Source organism: Hipposideros armiger, unplaced genomic scaffold (assembly GCF_001890085.2).
Source record: "Hipposideros armiger isolate ML-2016 unplaced genomic scaffold, ASM189008v1 scaffold_152, whole genome shotgun sequence".
Classification (NCBI taxonomy): domain Eukaryota; kingdom Metazoa; phylum Chordata; class Mammalia; order Chiroptera; family Hipposideridae; genus Hipposideros; species Hipposideros armiger.
The window spans coordinates 2,357,184-2,377,746 of NW_017731502.1; the positions used below are offsets into that span (position 1 = coordinate 2,357,184).

A 20,563-nucleotide genomic window follows, 5' to 3' on the forward strand; every position below is an offset into this window, starting at 1 on the left:
ATAATTCCTACCTCCCGGTACTGTGATGGGTGGGGTTAGATGAAATAATGCTAGATGTTAAAACCCCTATTCAGAGCCAGGGGTTCAGAGACTGATAATTATAGCAATCAGGGAGGGTGACACGAAGGAGGAGGCATTAGCCTAGACCTTGAAAGAGCTGGCAAGATCTGGATTTGGTTTGAGTCCTGTCTGTCTTTCCCCAACACTCAACATCCATTTATTAAGGGTCTGGTAAAAAAAACCGGATGTGGGCTTTTTAACCATTTACCTTCCGCGGTGAAAGGCAAAGCAGAAGTCAGGCGCGTGCGCAGTACTAGAGCATCTGTGGCGGCGCTCCTCCCACGTACTTCAACTCCCGGCAGGCTCCGCGCACGCCTCAGGCGCGTCGCGGACTGCTGGCGTAGCTCGGCAACGCGGGGAATTTCGAGTGGCAGTGGAGTGCGGGAGGCTAGTGGGTGGTGGACCCCCCATCCTCCTTAGGAGAGGTCATGGACTCACTAGTCGAGCCTCGGTGGCCTCCGGGTCTGGCAGCCTTGAAGGTGAGTGCTTCGGGGAGGTTGGGGGCGCCCGGGTGTCCGTGGGAGGCTAATCCCGCCTGAGGACGAGAAAGGACGAGGCGCGAGTGGCGAGCTGGGCCTGGGTCCCCGGCTCTGCTCTGCCACTTACCAGCCGCGTGGCCCAGGGCCTTATTTTCCTCCCCCGAGAAGGGACGGAGACAGGCCTCGGTCCCTTATGGTGAGCTGAGGTTGGCTGTCTTATGGAACCGGGTAATCTGCAGTTAAAGTCACAACAATGACAATGACCTCGAGAAAAGCAGTTGCTTTAAATAGTGAAAACGACAGACAACCCTTTCTGAGGACTTAATACTACGTGCCAAGCATTATGTAAACTCGCTCAGTATATTAGTTGAGAATTTCTGAAAGTGACACCGGACATGATCTTGGGGGGACCCAGCTTCAAAAAACATTCATCAGCTATCGAAGCAGATGGTCTCCTTTACATCCTCTTATTTCTTCTAATTAACCTCAAGAAGCCTAGTGCTTGTTTGCCCTCACTCCTTCCTGATGTGTCCTAACTCCTAACAGTTGTGCATGTCTTTCTTTGAAGCAGAGGGATCAGGACTCAGGCTCAGCATTAGCGTTTCATTTCGTTGAATTATTTCGCTTAAGTAACATTGATTTTTGTGGCTGCTTGGTCTTTGGCAAGGCATTTTAGTTTCCATTTACAGTAATGGTGAGCCCAGGGTTTCTGCTGTATTTGTCAAGAACAAACACACTTTGCTGTGCTAGTTAAAAGTCAGTTGCTTGGTTTTCCTCCTTGCTCTGTGATCATTTTCATTGTGTGGGCAAGTTCTCATTTCTTCAGTTTTGTAAACTTGGGGATTATGGCACTGTCCCTCTGACTTCTAAGGCTGTCTCTGAGGAGTAGGTGAAGGGACTTGGGGGAGGTTAAAGTGAGTTTGAGGCCTTGCTCTTCCCGTCATCATCAGTGTTATCTACAGTCCTTGGGTACTTGAGATATAGCCCCATGGTGAAAAGCTGACATTGAAAAGGATCGAGGAAAGATGAGGTTTTGAAGTTGTGGTGGCCGTGGCACCACGGTGCAGTGGAGAAGAGCATGGATTTGAGTTCTGATGATCCTGGGTTAAAGCTGGTCTCTGCCTCGTATTTAACTGTGTGACCTTGAGTCAGTTACTTAACCTCTCTGAGCTTGAATGTCCTCAACAATACACTGGAGACAAAAATCAACAGTTTATAGGGTTGGTTAAATGAATTGATGTGTGTGGATAGGGCTCCTGTCTGGCTTATTCACTGTATATAACACCATGTGTGGCACATAGTGGGTGCTCAACAAATTATTTGCTAATTGATTTAAGGTATCTGAAAGGTAGTAAGCATTCAATTAACATATCTCATTAGCACTTAACATGTGTTAACTGTTGAAACCCCGTTTTTATTTGTTGTGAAGATTGAATTGGATAAAGAAAGTGAAGGCTGTGTAACTTGTAAAGCTACCTGTTTGTAGATTTAAGCAGATTTTATATAGTCCCACAATTGCCACCGTGTTTTCTAGAGGCAGGTTCCATGTCTTTGGCTTTGATATCTCACCACAGCAGTGAATTGAGGGTTCAGCACCAGAGAGTGGTAAGTGATGGAGTTGATTGAACCCATATTAGAATCATGAAATGTTAAGGTTGGGAAGCCAGCCCCCTTCCAGTATTTTAATTCCTTTTATATTGTATTTGCCAATTTCTCATCTAGCTTTTGCTTGAAGTCTGCCAGGGACAAAGAATTAGCTGCTCCCAGGAGTAGCTCTGTTTGAAGTCCTTTCTTATATTGAATAGAAATCTGACTCCAAAGCCATGGTTCCTAACATAGGATCCATGAAAAGACTTTGGTATCTGGATTATTTACAAAGCTTTTTGTCTGTATGTATGCTTTGCTGAGAAGAGATCCATAGTTTTAACCCATTTTTCAAGGGGATCTGTGACCCCCAAAAGCTCAAGAACCTTTGCTCTAATTATTGTCTTTTCTCCCATTCCCTATTTCCTTCTTCCACTTTCTCTAAGTTATTGAAATCTTGGGGCATCCACTTGACGACTCTATTTGGGTTTAGACACATGTGACATGCATGTTACTGTCTTGAAATAGCCTGACTGGAGATTTGTACAAGAATGTTATAGCTCACCTGATGCGGTGACACCTTCCACACGTCTTACTCAGCAGATCTGTCAGAACCACCAGAAGAGGATGATCATATAGAAGGAAGTACAATACACTGGATGCCAGGGCTTGGGCTTCCAGTCCTGCCCCTGCTCTTACATGATTTTCTATATTGTTCTCTAGCTTTTTGTGTCAGTGGTAACTTACATTCCAAAAGTAATGGAAGATTTTGGCATTTTAATGTTTATTTCCCTGGTTTAACCATAACAGAAATTTCTGGTTTTCACAGGTTATAAATGTATGTGTATATAGTAGAAAAAAATTAAAATTCAGGGTAAGATAAAGGAGTAAATTAAAGTTACCCATCATCCTACCATCCAGAGATGACCACTGTGTAACATTTTCTTTTATTTTCCTTCAGTTTTTCTTGTGTGGGCCCATGTGCACACATACCCACAATGTATATATGCATTTAAAATTTGGGATTACTTCAGAGTCAACTTCTTGGATTTGACCCAATCTTTTTTTTTTTTTAAAGGTTTTTATTGGGAAATTCGGGGAGGGGAACACAGTTGGGGAATAGGGGAAGGGGAACAGACAAGTTGCTTTCCTTTTGTTCTTAAGTCTAGTTGTGGAGGACGTCGCTTCACTGGCCCATGTTGGTATTATGATCATTGTGCTCTTCCTGGCTAAGGCAGTCGGTTGCCGGCCATTGGACGGCCTCTCACGTAGCTCACGGCAGCCCAGTGCAGCAGGAGCTGCAGTCTATGCCATCGCCGGCCACTCATGGCAGCCCAGCTCCAGGTCGAGCTGTTGTTCACCATCTTAGCTGTAAAGGGCGCAGTGTCACTGGCCCTCATGTGGGATCCGAACCGGGGCCCTGCTGCTCAGAGCTCGTGCTCCCAAGCCAACTCTTAACAACTGAGCCACGCGGCCGGCCCTGACCCAATCTTTTTTAAGCTCTATAGTCTTTGTCTATGAAACTGGGATACAGATGCTATAGACTTCATAAGATTGTTATGGAGATTAAACTACATAGTTCTGGTATTATCTATAGTTGTTGTAGATTTGTTTTCTGTGTTTTTTTTTTTTAAGTTTTCATTAAGACATGAACATTTTCCCATGGTGTTAATTATTCTTTGAAAGCATGTTCTTTTTTAATGGCTACATAGTATTTCTTCATGTGAACTATTAATGACATTAGCCTTTTTTTTTGTTTGTATTTTTAAAATTTAGGTAGTATACTTACATAGTTCAAAAAAATAGCTGAAAAGTAAATGTTTCGCTCCCAGTTTCCTGACTCGTGTCCATTATTTATTTTCTTCTGTATCTTTTCAAAATTTATATATATATGCAAGATAAAAATAGAATACCATCTTATTCCCCATCCCTTTTTAGCAAAAGGTAGCATACCATATGTACTGTCTTTTTTCACTTACTTGGCACTCTTTTCATATCAGTGCATAAGAGAGCTCCCTCTTTTTTTTTTTTTTTTCTTCTCTTAAATATCTGCTCCATATTCTATTGAGTGGAATAGCATTTTATTTTAAATGATTTAAAAGACTTGGGGTTGTGAGAATAGATCGTTTCTTGTTCGGGTTGCATATCAGATTGGCACTCATCTATCTGACTTTCCAGATTGTCCACTTCTTCGCCTCCCTCTGCTGTCACTGGCCTGGCCCTTCCCAGGGCTTCCTCATATGGCTTCACTGTGTGGCACCATGCAGGAAGCGCTGGGCTGACTGCCAGCAGGGAGACAGGAAGTTTAGTCCTGGCTGGACTCATGCCCCACGTGTTTGGATACAAGTTTCCTCATTTGTGAAGTAAGGGGTTAAACTAGATAACGTCTGATGTTTGCCTCTACTGTCCTCTGATTTGGTTCTTAACCTGTGTGGTGACTGGCTACTGGTACCTTTCACTCAGCAGTGACTGTAGGCCAGGGGATAGTCTGAAGAGGAGATGGCTTAGAGTAAGAGCTGGAAATGTGGGGAGTGGAGCAGAAATAGGGTTGCCCTTTTATGAAGGGTTGGCCGTGTTGTGTAGCAGTCTGCACAGTCAGTTTTGTGTCTAAAGTGTTTTGGGAAACCTGAGATTTGAATGTGAAAGGGTCACATGGAGGAGGTTTTACTCTGTCAAGATCCCCTGCAGTTCATGTGGAGTGTGCTTTTGAGTGTATATTTGACAAAGAAGTATTATTAAATTATTTTTTTAGGGGATGGAGAAAGAATGGAGAAAGAATTCTGTGGCAGACGTTCCAATCTTGATGTCTTACTGATACTTAAATATGTGTATTTGCATTTCAGACAGTAGATGATTTGTTGCGGTGTGGAATTTGCTTTGAATATTTCAACATTGCAATGATGATTCCTCAGTGTTCACATAACTGTAAGTATGTACGTACATTAGGTAGTGTTAATTTAACACCAAAGGTAAGTACACATTTATTTCTCACCTTTAGCTCCTCTATCTTGAAGTTTTCAAAAGGTCTTTTTCACCACCTTCCTCTTGAATATTAAAGTTTTTACAAGGCTTCCTGTATTTTCTATCACCTCCCTCTTGGACATTTTTTTGCCTTTTATAATATTTACAGCAAATAAAGGTTTTGGTCATGTTATATGGTTCTTTATTTGCCAAGCACTTTTAGATGTTAAATTGCAGAATTTTTGTTTTTAGCAGGATAATAGGTAGATGGTTCAACCAAGTAGTCCTTTGTATAGAGTTTCAAAGTTTAAAAATCCCAATGGGAGGATTCTACCACTGAAGAGCATTATAGACAATTTTATCACTTAACTTGCTGTGTGATTCTAGAAATACTCTTATATTGAAATTCGCTTGTACTTCTCTCTTTTTTTTTTTTTTTTTTAGCTGAGCCATCCTGCCACCTTTTGGCAACTCAGCGGCAGCTCAGCTCGGGCCGGACTCGAACTGCTGTTGCTGAGCTCAAACTCATGAGTGAGCTCTTAACCAACTGAGCCACTCGGCCGGCGCTTGTACTTCTCTTTATGAGTCTAGTATGTAAATGTTTTTTATACTTGAGGTATTTAACACATAAGGGTGAGCCTGTCATTGTTCAGGAGCTGGCTATCTAGTTTATGGATTATCTAGGTTCATGATTTTTCTGTCCTCTACTTTCAAGTTGATTTGTCTTGGAAAGTTAAAAAGAAAAAACCCAACAAGTTAGGCTTAAAAAATGGTTTCAGTGGATAGTAAGTAGCTTTGGTGAAAAAGTTTCTATAGAGAAGATATAATAAAAGGAATGTGGTGGTAGCAACGCAGGCATTAGAGATATATGTAGGCTTGACTCTTGACTCCCACTTACTAGGTGGATGAGTTTTCAAATGCCCAACATTTCTTCAAATATAAAAATCTGGTGAGAGGGGCCGGCCGAGTGGCGCGATGGTTAAGAACTGGCTTGGGATGCCTGAGGGCCCCGGTTCGGATCCCACATATGAGGGCCAGTGACACTGCCCTCCACAGCTAAGATGCTGAACAACAGGTCAACCTGGAGCTGGGCTGCCGTGAGTTGCTGGCGACAGCGCAGGCTGCAGCCCCTGTGGCAGTGGGTTGCCATGGGCTACCGTGAGCGGCCAGCAGCCGCAGTGAGCGGCCGTCCAGAAGCCGGCAGCTGATCTGCCTCACCCGGGAAGAGCGCAATGATGGTGCCAACTTGGGCCAGTGAAGCAACAACGTCCTCTGCAACTAGACTGAAGAACAAAACAACAGCAACTTGTCTGTTCCCCTTTCCCCAATTCCCCAGCACTGTTCCCATCCCCCAATTCCCCAATAAAAATCTTAAAAAAAAAAAAAATCTGGTGAGTAATTTCTACCTTAGAAGGTAGTTGTGAGAATTAAATGTGCAGAGCCAATTGTCTGGCACATCGTAGGCCCTTAATAAATGTTAGTTTCCTTTCTAGGCCAGATTAACATGAATAACCAAGATAAGTTTTGGGGATTGTTTCTAAATATGTGATAGAAGCATCTTTATTTAGGTGTAACTTATATGTAAAATACATCCAATTTAAGTGCACAATAAAATGTACTAGTGTCAGTGAATTCTGACAAATGTATATACCATGTAACCACTACTGTTGAGATATTGAACATTTCTATCACCTGATAGAATTCTCCCCATTTCAGTCACTATGGCTGCAGGCAATTGTATGTGGTTCTGTTTCTGGACTCTTCCGTTTCTTTAATCTATATGTGTATTCTTGTGCCAATACCACCCTGTCTTAATTTCTGTAGCTTTGTAGTAAGTCTTAAAGTCAGGCATTGTAAGTACTCCAACTTTGGTTTTGTTTTGTTTTTTATCAAAATTATTTTGGTTCTTTTAGGATCTTTGCATTTTATATGCATTACCATATAAATTTTAGAATCAGATTGTCGATTTTTACAAAAAAACCCTACTGGGATGTGCATTGGAATTGCACTGAATCTAGAACTCAGTAGTGTTGCGTCTTCAATATAGGAGCATGGTATAGTCTTCCATTTTTTAGCTTATTTTTAATTCCTCTCCACAACATTGTTTTGTTTTCAGTGCACAGGCCTTGCATATAGAAATGCAGTTTTTTTATATTGACATTTTATCTTATGATCTTGCTAAATTCACTTTTTTTAAAGTTTTTTTTTTAAAGATTTTTATTGGGGAATTGGGGGATGGGAACGGTGCTGGGGAATTGGGGGAAGGGGAACAGACAAGTCGCTGTCGTTTTGTTCTTCAGTCTAGTTGTGGAGGACGTTGCTTCACCGGCCCAAGTTGGCACCATCATTGCGCTCTTCCCAGGCGAGGCAGATCAGTCGCCGGCTTCTGGACGGCCCCTCACAGCGGTTGCTGGCCACTCACGCTGGCTGCTGGCCACACACAGTAGCCCATGGCAACCCACTGCAGCAGGGGCTGCAGCCTATGCCATCGCCAGCGGCTCACGGCAGCCCAGCTCCAGTTGAGCTGTTGTTCAGCATCTTAGCTGTAGAGGGCAGTGTCACTGGCCCTCACATGTGGGATCCAAACCGGGGCCCTCTGGTGTCCCAAGCCGGCTCTTAACCATTGCGCCACTTGGCCAGCCCCCACCTCTATATTCTTATAGCTGAGTTTTCTTTTTTTTTTTAAATGAGTGGGTTGTTGAATTTTGTGAAGTCTGTTTTCTGCATCTAAAGAGATGCTCATGTGATTTACTTCCTTTATTGTATGATTAATTGTATTGATTTTTTTTTTTAATACTGATTGGATTTTGAATGTTAACCTTGAATTTCTGTCAAGGAATTGGCCCATTTACTCTAAGTGTTGAGTTTATTGGCATAGAATTTTTTAATAATCTTTCCTGTTGTCCTTTTTAGGTCTGGAGGATCTGTAGTGATGTCTCCTTTTATTCCATATGCTAGAAATGTGTTTTCTTTTTTCCTTGATTGATCTAGTTAGAGGTTTGTCAATTTTATTGTTGTTTTCAAAGAACCAGCTTTTGGTTCATTGTTTTCTATATTTTGTCTTTTTTCTAATTCATTGATTTATACTCTTTTATTTTTATTATTTCCCTGCTTTTACTTATTGAGTTTAACTGGCACTTTATTTCTAGCTTCTTAGGTAGAATCTTACATCATTGATATTAGACCTTTCTTCTTTTCTAATATAACATTTAAAGCTGTAAATTTCCCTCTAAGCCCTGCTTTAGCTGCATCCCACACATTTTGGTATGTTTTCATTTTTATATAGTTTATATATATTCTAATTTATTATAATATATATGCAGTTTAAAATATATTCTAATGTCCTTTGATTTCTTCTTTGCTGCATAAGTTATTTAGAAGTCTATTTCAAATATTTGGGGGTTTTCCTGATATCTCCTGTTACTAATGTCTAATTTAATTATGTTCTAGTCAGAGAACATAATGTTTGATTTTAGTTCTTTAAACATTTTCTAGTTTAAAAAATGAGACTAGTTTATGACACCACATATGGTGTCATGGTTAATGTTTCATGTATACGTGAAAAGACTATTCTGCTGTAGTTTGGTGGAGTGTTCTATAAATGTCAATTAGGTCAAATTGATTGATAGTGCTCTTTAAGTCTTTTATATCTCTGTTGGCTCTCTGTCTATCAATACTGAGAGAAGAGTGTTGAAATCTCCAACTACGATAGTGAATTTGTCTATTTTTCATTTCACTTCTATCATTTTTTTGTTTTCTGTATTTTGAAGTGCTTTTATTAGGTGCACACATATTTATTATTATTTTGTCTACTTGATGAATTTACTGTTTTTGTTATCATGAAATGACCCTCTTTATCCCTGCTAATGTTCCTTGTTCTGAAGTCAACCTTTTTTCTGATATTAATATAGCCACTACCACTTGTTTAAGATTGGTGTTTGTATGATTTATCTTTTTCCATCTTTTACTCCTAAGTGTGTCTTTATATTTAAATTGAGCTTTTTATAGACAACATATATTTGGGTCTTGCATTGTAATCCAGTTTGACAATGTCTGTTTTTACTTGGAATATGTAGACCTATACTGTTTAATGTGGTAGCTGATAGCCACAGGCAGCTATTTACATTGTAATTAAAATTAGTTAAAGTTAAATAATATTAAAACTACTTTCTCAGTTGCAACCTCTCACAGATTTTACAGACTGGCTTCATTTAAGGAAAGACCTTAACTAGTCAGCCCAGCTAGAGATTTTGGGGGCCTCTTAAACCTTTTCTGTGTCTTCTCTGGACCTATGAGTGTAAACCCCCAATGAGATGTTTTGCTGGTTTCTTTTTTCATTAGTTTGTAACTTCTTGCTTTCTCTTGTACCTGTGGTACTGCAGGACCTCTGGAACTGTAGTAAGTTACCCAGATCTTTTTTTGTTCCTAGTGGTCCCCAGGCTTCTAGAGCAGCTGTTCTCAACCTTTCACAGGGGTCGCCTAAGACCATGGAAAACACATATTTTCGATGGTCTTAGGAACCGAGACACCGCTCCTCTATCTGTCTCCAGGCCCACATGCAGATACATCCACATACGAGTACCCAGAGACCCCTGTGAAAGGGTCGTTCGACCCCCAAAGGGGTTGCGACCCACAGGTTGAGAACCGCTGATCTAGAGTATGTCAGGTCCTATTAGCACTTCAAGTCAGGCAAGACAGAAGCCAGTCCCTCAGGGAACCCCTGGTAAAGCTGAAATATTGGATGCATGCTTTCCTCTTCTATTTCCCCGCTGAAAGGAGAAGCCACTGAGCCGTACTGGCCTCTGTCTTATATACGGTGGGTTTTCTGGAGCTGCAGCAAGCTCCCTAGTCGTTTTTGTTCTCAGCAGCCTCCAGACATCTATTTAGATAGAATATACTAGGTCCCATCAGCACTCTGAGCTGAGTGAGAGCGAAACCAGTCCCTCTGGCAGCCCTTTTCCCTCAAATAAAAGTTGGAACATTGGGCACATGGTCTTTCCCAGAAAGAAGCTGAGAGATGGGACTTTGTCCTGCTCCCTCTGTGCTGAGCTGGGCGAGGGGTCCTGGTGAACGAGTGTGTGCTAGTCCACACCATCGCCTTTGTTCTCAGTGACTCCCAACTTGGGGCTCTCTCCTGTCAGTGTTTAGATCAGGCAAGACGGAAACCAGTCCCTCGGGCAGCCTCCCCAAAACTCTGAATGTTTCACATATGTTTGTCTTTACTTTCCCTCTTCAGGGAGAAGCTGGGAGTTGCGAGTTTTTTTTCAGATCACGTGGTGCAGAGCCAGGCCGAGGAGCCCCGGCAAGTCAATGCCACAGATTTCCTACCAGCTTCATGATTTTGTGCTTGCTTGGGGTGCAGGAGCTTCTTAACTGGTATCTGGATTTCTCACAAAAGGGGTTGGTTTGTGATTGTTGTTGAGTTGGTATCTCCATTGGGAAAAGAGGACCTGGTTTCCAGTTCTGCCATGTTGCTCTGATGTCACCCTCTCTCTATGGCTCATTTGCTTTCATACTGAGGTATGACATTATGGGGTGTCTACTAAATGCCCATGCATTCATTGAGATCTCTCCAAACTGGCTGGTAGAAATTTTGAGAACTCCTAGCCCTGTGTTATTGTTCTTTCCCTGGAAGTTGCTCTTTGTCTGGCCTCATGGATTCTCACCCTGTGTATGTGCAGATTTGCATTCAATCGTAGAATCAAGTGGATCCTGGAGGTCTTTCTATATGTAGCCTCTTTCATTCTGGTACTGTGCCCTGCAAATTCTAGCTACCTGGATTGCCTTGAACTCTGATCTTTGTTTCTTCAACCAGCAAGACTAATGGGCTGTTTGGCTCTCCCCTCACTGTGGTCAAGAAATTGCCTCCAGGCAGGAAGCTTTGGCTGTGGCAGAACTCCTGTTATTTTGAAATAATGTCATTGTCCCAAGTCTGAAAATAGTTGTTTCATAGGTTTCCCCAGTGTTTTAGTTGTTTATAGAAGGAGGGTAATTTTGGACCCTGTTACTTTTGCATGGACAGAGATGGAAGTCCCTTCTATAGATTTAATTATGTCATTTTAGGGAAGAAAGATTATATTTTATGAATTCAATGAACGCTAGTTAGCTGAAAAGTTAGCCAGTACTTCCATTTTTCCCCCTGCTTTGTCACTTAAAATTGTCACTGATGTCATTCTTTAAGAGGAAATCAGTGGAGGGTACTTTCAGTAATGATTTCTTTTTCAACTTTTTTTTTTTTTTAAGCTGAGCCATCCTGTCACCTGTTGGCAGCTCAGTGGCTGCTCAGCTCGGGCCGGGAATCGAACCACTGTTGCTCAGAGCTCAAACTCTTGAGCGAGCTCTTAACCAATTGAGCCGCTCGGCCGGCCCAATGATGATTTATTTTTATGAGCACTTATTTTTTATGTTATACCTCTCATGATTTGGTAGGCCTTTTCTATTAAACAGTTGTCACAGGTTTGCTCAAGACTAAAAGTTGCTCTGGGTCTGTAGTATTGTTTCAGTGACACAAAAGCTCCCAAAGCTAAGTAGAAGCTAGATCTAGCTATCATGTTCTGGTTTCATCCTGGATGGTCTAGAATTGATGACTCAGAATCCTAGCCACTTATTGCTTCTTCTTAAACATTTCAGGATTTCTCATTTTAAATCACTTTATACTGTTTTACTCTTTAGTTGTTTGGATATGGGTAATGAACACTACATTTGCAGTTCTGCTGTTATTAAGATTGGAGTGGGCTTTGTTGGCATAATGCAGGTCAATTAAATTGGTCCAAATACATGCTATTAATGAGTACTTTTGTGGGGAAAGGGAATGGACGTACTTCAATCCATAAAACACCATTAAGTGAGAAATATTCTCATTAATAGACTGATATTCTCAAGTGCTAATTTTCTTTGCACTTGCAGTTTTTCTGACTCTATAATGGAAGCCATGCTCAAAATATTTAGTCCTAAATGAAATCATTGGCTTGTAGATACTGTTAAATTATCACTGTTTTAAAAAGGGACCAGCAATAATTGTTCTTTTCCTTTTTCAATTTTGACTCAAAATTAATTGGGGCTTGTGTTGTAATAAAAAGTAACTTAATTTTATTTTTTAAAAAAGATCTTACTGACCTTTGCTAAATTAAGAGGCAATGTAAGATTCTTTTAAGCAAATAATGTGTTGTTTTTCTTTTATATTCTTATGAGGCAGCACTGTGAAACCTGACAGGGAAGAGAGATAGTTATACATATAGCAAGGACATACAGAGCTGCACTTATGGAAATGTTGGAGTGCAGTTTGTTGGAGGGATGTTATTCTCTTATCAGCTAGCTGGTCACTTAACACTAGAACTGGAGGCAGAGGCCAGCCTTCTCAGTTATCTAGGACCTTCTGTTTCTATCATACTGGGAACTGGTTTTTTTGCTTTTAACTGGACACTTCAGAATTATTTTTGAAATGGTTCATTTTCTCATAAAATCCTTAAGATCACACAGAAAGGAATGGTTTAAGTTTTAGAAATTTGCTTTTACTGTTAGGATGTTAGGCTTTTTTCAATATTTGAAAGTCAGCAGGTGGCTGTATCCTGTTTTCAGATTAGAAATACCTCACCTCTTAGGCTTAGATGTTTCTGTGAGGCTACCCTTTATGTCATTGTTTTATTCTGCGCTCCCCCACCCTGCCCACACTGCTCATAGTTGGTCTCTTGAGTGGAAAAACAAACTTCACAGGCGGTTTAAATAAAGCCACCTAGAAATACATGGTTCAAAGCTCTTCAACTGCTCTGCCTAGAATGGAATATCATAGTTGCTCACTAGAGAATAAATTATGTTGGTCTGCAGTTCAGTACATATTTGGTAGTAGACTCATAGACTGAAATTTAAGCCAAGGACTTGATCTATTTTGGAAGTGTCTAGTTCTCCATATTTCAAAATAAAACACACACAAGATTATGCAGAAGAGAAAATAGTAGCATTGTTATACATACTTTGGTACTTGTGATCCTATTAATTAAATATTAATTATATAACTACACATAAATATATTTTGTAAAAATTTATAAATATTTCAAGTAATTCATTAGAATTATGTTAAGAGCATGGGCCCTGGTACATGCCTTTGCTACCTATTAGCTCTGTGGTCTTGGACAATTTGGCTAAACTTTGTGCTGCATTTTCCTTTTTGTAAGAGGTACCAATATTAGTACCAACCTCACGGTTGCTGTAAGGATCAAAAGTGTTAATACGTATAATATGCTTATACAGAGCACACAGTGTTATGTTAAACCATAAGAAATTGCCAATATTTGTCCCTTTTTGATTTCCCGACAATGATTTTCATATGGTTTAGCCTAATAGAAAAAATATATTAATTAAAAAAATAATTGTTGTTGTTCAGTCAGAATCTCATATTATGGATGTGATTTACTGACCAAAATCCAGTGAATCAGTATACTGTGGTTAGAGCCTAGGAAACTAAATTAAAATCAACAAGAATCTCCCTAGGTGACGCAGATGAGCAACCAGGTTTGTGAATTCTTGACTTAACACTATTGCGCACGAAACTTATAGTGTGAAGTGAATACCAATGATAGTCAAGAGTCTAGGGCTGGCTGAGTGGCTCAGTTGGTTAAGAGCTCGCTCAAGAGTTTGAGCTCTGAGCAACAGCGGTTCGATTCCTGGCCCGAGCTGAGCAGCCGCTGAGCTGCCAACAGGTGGCAGGATGGCTCAGCTAAAAAAAAAAAAAAAAAGAGCATGAGTCTGGAGAGGAATTTTGCCTCAGAATGAATCAAACCCCATGTCTCATCCATATCTGATTTAGGTGATATATAGATGAGACTTTAAACTTTAGACATTGAGTTGATACTGGAATGAATTAAGATGTTTGGGGCTGGTGAGATGGGATGAATGTATTTTTCATGAGAAGAACATAGATTTTTGAGGGCAAGTGGAAGAATGCTGTGGACTGAATGTGTGTGTGTGTGTGTGTGTGTGTGTGTGTGTGTGTGTGTCCCAGATTCATATGTTGAAGCCCTTATCCCCAAAGTGATGGTATTTAGAGATGGGGCCTTTGGGAGGTAATTAGGTTTAGACAGGTTCATGAGGGTGGGGTCCTCATGATGGAATTAGTGCCCTTATAAAAAGAGACCAGAGAGATTGTTCTCTCTCCCCCTGCCATGGGAGGGCAGCCATCTACAAACCAGGAAGAGAATTCTCACCAGAAATTTACTATACTGGCACCTTGATCTTGGACTTCTATCCTCTAGAACTTTGAGAAAATAAAATTCTGTTATTTAAGCAACCGTCTATGGTATTTTGTTATGGTAGCCCGAGTTGACTGTGACACCTACATAATTCTTCCCTTTAAGGCCTTTGAATCATTGCTGTCATTCATTTCATTTATACATAAGCAAGCATACATAAGCATATATATGTACATAAGCATAAATAATGTCATACTTTGTTGCTATTATTATTTTGAGCAAACTGTTATCTGTTAGATCAATTAAAGAAAATGAAAGCTTTTATTTTACCTTCACTTATTCCTTCTTCCGTGCCATTACTTTCTTTATATAGATCGAGTTTCTGACCTATATCCTTTTCCTTCTCTCAGAAGAACTTGTTAACATTTCTTACAAAGCAGACCTACTGAAATCAAATTCCTTCAATTTTTATTTGTCTGAGAAAGTCTTTTATTTATTTTTTTCACTTTTGCAGGATACTTTCTAAGGATATAGAATTCTAGGCTGGTGTTTTTTTTCCTCTCAACATTAACTATTTCACTTCACTCTTTTATTGCTTGCATGGTTTCTGAGAAATTGGATTTAATTCTTATCTTTGCTCCTCTGTATTTAGGGTTTTTTTCCCTCTGGCTTCTTTCAAGATTGTTTTCTTTATGTTTGGTTTTTCTGCAGTTTGAATATGATATACCAAGCCATAGGAATATTTTGTATTTAGGCTGCTTCATGTTCTCTGGGCTTCCTGGATCTGTGGTTTGGTGTCTGACATTAATTTGGAGGACATTCTGTCATTATTACTTTACATATTTTTTCTGTTTCTTTTTTCTTTTGGTATTGCCATTATGTATATGAGAAGTTGGACAATTAAGTTTGCGAACTTGTTGCAACAGTGTTGCTAACCTTTTTTGATATCAGAGAGATTCTTCATTATGAATTTGTACCACATGGACAAACAGTTAACTAAGTTTACTATTTGGAAGTGCTGAAAAAGTTAGATGACCTGAACTTTTCACCAACAATTCATGTCTCTTGCATCACGACAATGCACCCAGCTCACACACCATTGTCTGTGAGGGAGTTTTTAGCCAGTAAATAAATAACTGTATTGGAACACCCTCCCTACTCACCTGATCTGGCCCCCAGTGACTTCTTTCTTTACCTGAAGAGAAAGGAAATGTTGAAAGGAAGACATTTTGATGACATTCAGGACATGAAGGCTAATACGATGACAGCTCTGATGGCCATTCCAGAAAAAGAGTCCAGAATTGCTTTGAAGGGTGGACTAGGTGCTGGAATTGGTGCATAGCTTCCCAAGGGGAGTACTTCAAAGGTGACCATAGTGATATTCAGCAATGAGGCATGTAGCACTTTTTCTAAGATGAGTTTGCGAACTTAATTGTCCGACCTTGATTGTTACACCTTTTGTAATTGTTCCACAGTTCTTGGACACTCTGTTCTTTTTTGTCTTTTTTTCTGCTCTTCAGTTTGGAAATTTCTATTGCAATATCCTCAAGCACAAAGATTTTTTTCTTTTTTTTTTCTTTTCTTTTTATTAGTTTCAGGTGTACAAAACAATGCACTAGTTTTCACCCCTCACAAAGTGTCAACCCCCCACCCCCAACTGCTGCCCTCCCACCCCCAATATCATACTTATCTATTACAATTCTATTGACTCCATTCCCACACTCTACTCCACGTCCCGTGACTATATGTATATAAAATTATAGTTGACATACAATATTATTTAACATCAGCTTCAGATATACAGTGCGGTGGTCAGGCTGCTACACTGTCTATGAAGTGGTCTCCCTAAGAAGACATGAGTCCATCTGGTCCCCTAAGAAATATTTACAACATTATTGATTATTTTCCTCAGACTGTCTTTTCTATGCCTTAGACCATATTGTAGTTACCAATTTATATTGTCTCATCCCTTCCCCTTCTCCCTCATCCCCACCCCTCTCCCAACTAGCAACCCTCAGTTTTTCCTCTGTGTCTCTGAGACTATTTCTGTTTACATTTCTCATTTATTCAGTTCTTTAGATTCCACATATAAGTGAGATCATGTGGTATTTATCTTTCTCTGACTGACTTATTTGATCCCCCCGCCCCCGGCTGTGTCCAATGTACTAATAAGCCCATCAAAGACAGTCTTCATTTGTGTTACAGCAGTTTTGATGTGTAGCATTTCTTTTTGAGTGTTTTTTAAGATTTCCATCTCTCTGCTTACATTACCCATTTGTTCTTGCATTGTTGTCTACTTTGTCCATTAGAGCCCTTAGAATATTAATCATAATTGTTTTAATTTCCTGGTCTGGTAATTCCAACTTCCCTGCCATATTTGACTCTGGTTCTGATGTTTGCAGTTTCTTCAAATTGTGGTATTTTTTTTTTCTGCCTTTTGGTATGCCTTATAATTTTTTTCTAATAGCAGGGTATGGTGTACTAGGTAAAAAAACCTACCGTAAATAGTCCTTCAGTAATGTGGTGAGGTGTGGGGGGAGGGTAAGTTTCTATATATAGTCCTATGATTAGGTCTCAGCCCTTTGGTCAGTCTGTGCCCGTGGACAGTGTACTTCACAAGTGCTTCTCATTCCCCTACTCGCCTTAACCCCCTTAGGTTGGACAGGATGGCTAGAAGTAGCTGGAGTCGGTTATTTCCCTTCCCCCAGGTCAGCTGGGCGCTGATAGAATCCCAATAGAATAGGCTCTGATAAAATAGTTGCTCATTTACAGAGTTAGGATGTAGAAATCCCTGATTTGATAACTTGGATATATATTATTTCTTAATATGTATATATATTATTTCAAAATATATATTTTAGAACGTTAGGCAGTAGAGATATCTGACATGTTTATACAGTATCCATCCCAGGTGTTACATGTATGTTTTCCACATTTTGCAGATGGAGGTTATAGAGAGATGTATGTTGCTTTGGAGTTGTGATATCCTAGGGACTCATGATTATTATTTTATGTTTCTCCTAAAAATGCTATTTAATTGCATTTGCAAATGTGCATAGGTAGAATAGAGGTACTAGAGTTTTGAGATTATGATGGTAAATCTTAGATTATAGAAATATTATAGGGTTTAAGAATATGTCTTAATTAGAAGCAGATTCCTGTATTATTAATATAGCTTAACTAATGTATTATATTGCATTTATGTTTTTGCAGACTGTTCTCTCTGTATAAGAAAATTTTTGTCCTATAAAACACAATGTCCAACTTGCTGTGTGGTAAGTTTTTTCTTTCCTCTTTTGTTTTATAAAACTTATTTGTTGGTGCAAATATTTCTGCTTCATATGTACACAAAAGCCCAAGGGAAGATGTGTAATTATTGAAATAAACTATATAAAAGACACTTTCAGAAAGGACCTCTAAATACGTATGTGGAGAACTGGACTTTGTTCAATTTTTCATGGACATTTCTGATAACCTAAATGTGTTTTAAGAGGTAAAATGAATCTTAAGATCAGGATGTAGCACTCTTAAAATCTTATGACCTGTGTTTTTATGGCTCCTTATTATTTGTAATTTCCCAGGTTGGGTAGAAAATCTGATGGTAGGATTATGCATTTGCAAATGACTGGTGTAAGCATTTGTGCAGAAGGCAAAGGTTCATGGCCATTGGGCTGAACCCAGCCTAACTGGTCCCTTACCTTTCCCAAAACAAACCTTCAGGGACAATACTAGAAAATTTATTGTTATGGTTTCTGAAGCTTTTCAAGTAGTGGAAATAGATAAAAAGGTAGGTTAAAAGGGAAAGTAACCTAAGCAGGATTAAAGGAAGAACAAAGAGACAGGAAGATCTAACAGAAAGGACATTCAGACTAGTTAAAGGGTTTGGGTTCTACTTTGATGCCTCTGGTAGGTACATGGTGTCAGGGTGTCATTGAACTTCTCTGAACTATTATGTAAAAACCCTGTGTGAGAAATGATAGTTTGTTTTTCGAGCCTAAGCTCTTTACAACTTAAGGCACACTGTCTTTGTCAAGATGGTATCATCGTGGACACAAACGGTATACCATTTATGCTCAGTAACTACTGGATTTATAATTTTCCTCTTGCCTTCCTGCAAATCAATCTTGTTTTTAAGAGCTCTTTGAACGTCCGGTGTCTCTCCCAATATTATCACTTAAAGCATCTCTATTCTGTTCTTCAGGAGAAATTTTTGGGAAAGCTGACTGCTGGCACTTGTAAGAAGAATTCTTGACTTATGTTAGGTTTTATCTTAGGATAGACTACATATGATTTTACCGGATGCTTTGGAGAGCTTTCGTCAGACTTCCAGTCAGCTGATACTGATTCATTGTTTTTAAATTCCATCTTAGTATGAAATAAATGAACTTTTTTTTGAGGCTTTCCTGGAAGACTTAGTAGGATAGGGAGTCTCAGGAGGATGGGTAGGTCACACTTTTTCAAAAACAAGATCATGACAAGTAAATTATTGTTTCTGACCTTTTCTTATCTGTTGTTTTTCTTTTCTAGACAGTCACAGAGCCAGACCTGAAAAATAACCGCGTATTAGATGAACTGGTAAAAAGCTTGAATTTTGCACGGTATGATTTAATTTTGTGACTAATCCCTAACAACTTTGCCTTTTATATGTGTCCCCTCTTTACTCTGTGCACTTTTGGGTATTAGGGAATACAGGGTTGCATATTTGGGGTATAGACGTGACAACAGTCATTAATCACACATGGACATTCTAATGGTAATAGGATTTTCTTCCTTTACTCAACAGAAATTCTGTTATGAAAAACAAGAGTTGAAATGCAGATTTGAGTACTTACTTTTGGGTACCACAAAGATACTCCAGCTTCCTCTTTTATTTTTCCTGCCCCAGCCCTAGAGTCAACAGTTTTCCTAAGGAGCCCTAGTTCCTTTTATTGGAGAATGGTACACCTTGGATTGCAAGTTAACTTGGTTTGCAAGTATTCTGCAAGACGAGCAAACATTTCTAATACATTTTAATGTGGTAAAGGAGCAATGTTTTGCAATACGAGTAGTTTTTTTCTGGAACGAATTATGCTCACAAACCAAGGTATTACTGTATGTAGAAGTCAGCATCTGGAGCTAGCTATGCTCATTGTTACTGGGGTGTCATTGCTTTTAGGCCCTCTCAGTGGACAAAGCTGGGTAACATGCATGCATACATATGTGTATACTAACCCATGTATACACACACATATTCTGTGTCTGTTACATATTAATCCATTAATTCTTAATCTGATTTACTCAGCATGTATAAAATGATGTCACGTGAAATATGTAATTGGTTCTTTATAAAGCTCAGAAATGTAGTTTTACTTCTTAACTGTCAAATGCATGATGGTGAAAGTGAGTTTGGTCACCCAAAGGGACATAAACAGGAACGTTTTACCAAACAGTATATTGAATTATTTTTGGTTTTAATCATGCAAATCAAACAGGAATTTTTATTAGGAATATACTGTGTTAAGTTATGGTTAGGTGCCCACCTGCTTAAGTGTACAACTTTCGGGATTGTTGGGGCATTCTTGGTGGTACATTATATTGCTTCTAAAAATGTAAAGAGATTGCTTCCAGTAGAATTGCACATTTATTCATTGGTTTGCATCCTAAAAGTGATCAAATTTAGTACTCTGAACTTGCCTAAAATGACATTCTAGCAATTGGCTCGTTAGTTATTTCCCAGCAAAATCATGAAAAGATGGTATGCTTTCCTAGGTTAAGAAACTAAGATTGTCTGATTCTCATAATTAAAGTTATTGTTTTTTTAATTTTAAAGTCCATTACGAGTCAGATTTTGAAGTCTATGAGAAAAGATGGAGATATGTCTTTTAGAAGGGAACTTATTGACTGATTTTTTTCTGAGGCAGAAAGATTGAATCTCAAGGCTATTTTTTTCATCAGCTGGTTATTAAAAGCATAGCAACCTTTCTGCTAGGAAAAAGGTAGAGTTACAAAGAACATCTGTTTGTTGAAGAGCAACGATCAGTGTCTTTGGGTTCACAGACCTTTTGATAATTTAAAGGGAGGCCTTGGAATGACTGAAAGGAATAGCTATTTAATTATTCATTATAGTGTGTGTGGTGGGGTGGATTTTATCCTTTGCTTCTTCCTGTGTTTGCCTTCTTAGAATTGCCATTCTTCTCAGAATTGCCTTATGGTGAACATTTCTTGGACGTTTGTCTATCTAAACTGCTGTGGTATCTCAGTTGCAACATTAGAAATGAAATTGAAAGTAATCATTTTCATTACTTTTTTTTTTTT

The 20,563-nt window shown here is 39.3% G+C and overlaps 1 protein-coding gene across 1 annotated transcript in view; it reads left to right on the forward strand.

Moving 5' to 3' along the window:
- The first annotated feature begins 373 nt into the window (after window positions 1-373).
- The window catches only part of RAD18 (RAD18 E3 ubiquitin protein ligase), a 116,055-nt gene continuing 95,865 nt past the window's right edge, over window positions 374-20,563 (forward strand). Inside the window, exons 1-4 of the mRNA XM_019651031.1 lie at window positions 374-539; window positions 4,967-5,048; window positions 17,483-17,544; window positions 18,797-18,867. Coding sequence (XP_019506576.1) covers window positions 489-539; window positions 4,967-5,048; window positions 17,483-17,544; window positions 18,797-18,867 — 266 coding nt within the window. The 5' untranslated portion in view covers window positions 374-488. The remainder of the gene's footprint in view (window positions 540-4,966; window positions 5,049-17,482; window positions 17,545-18,796; window positions 18,868-20,563) is intronic.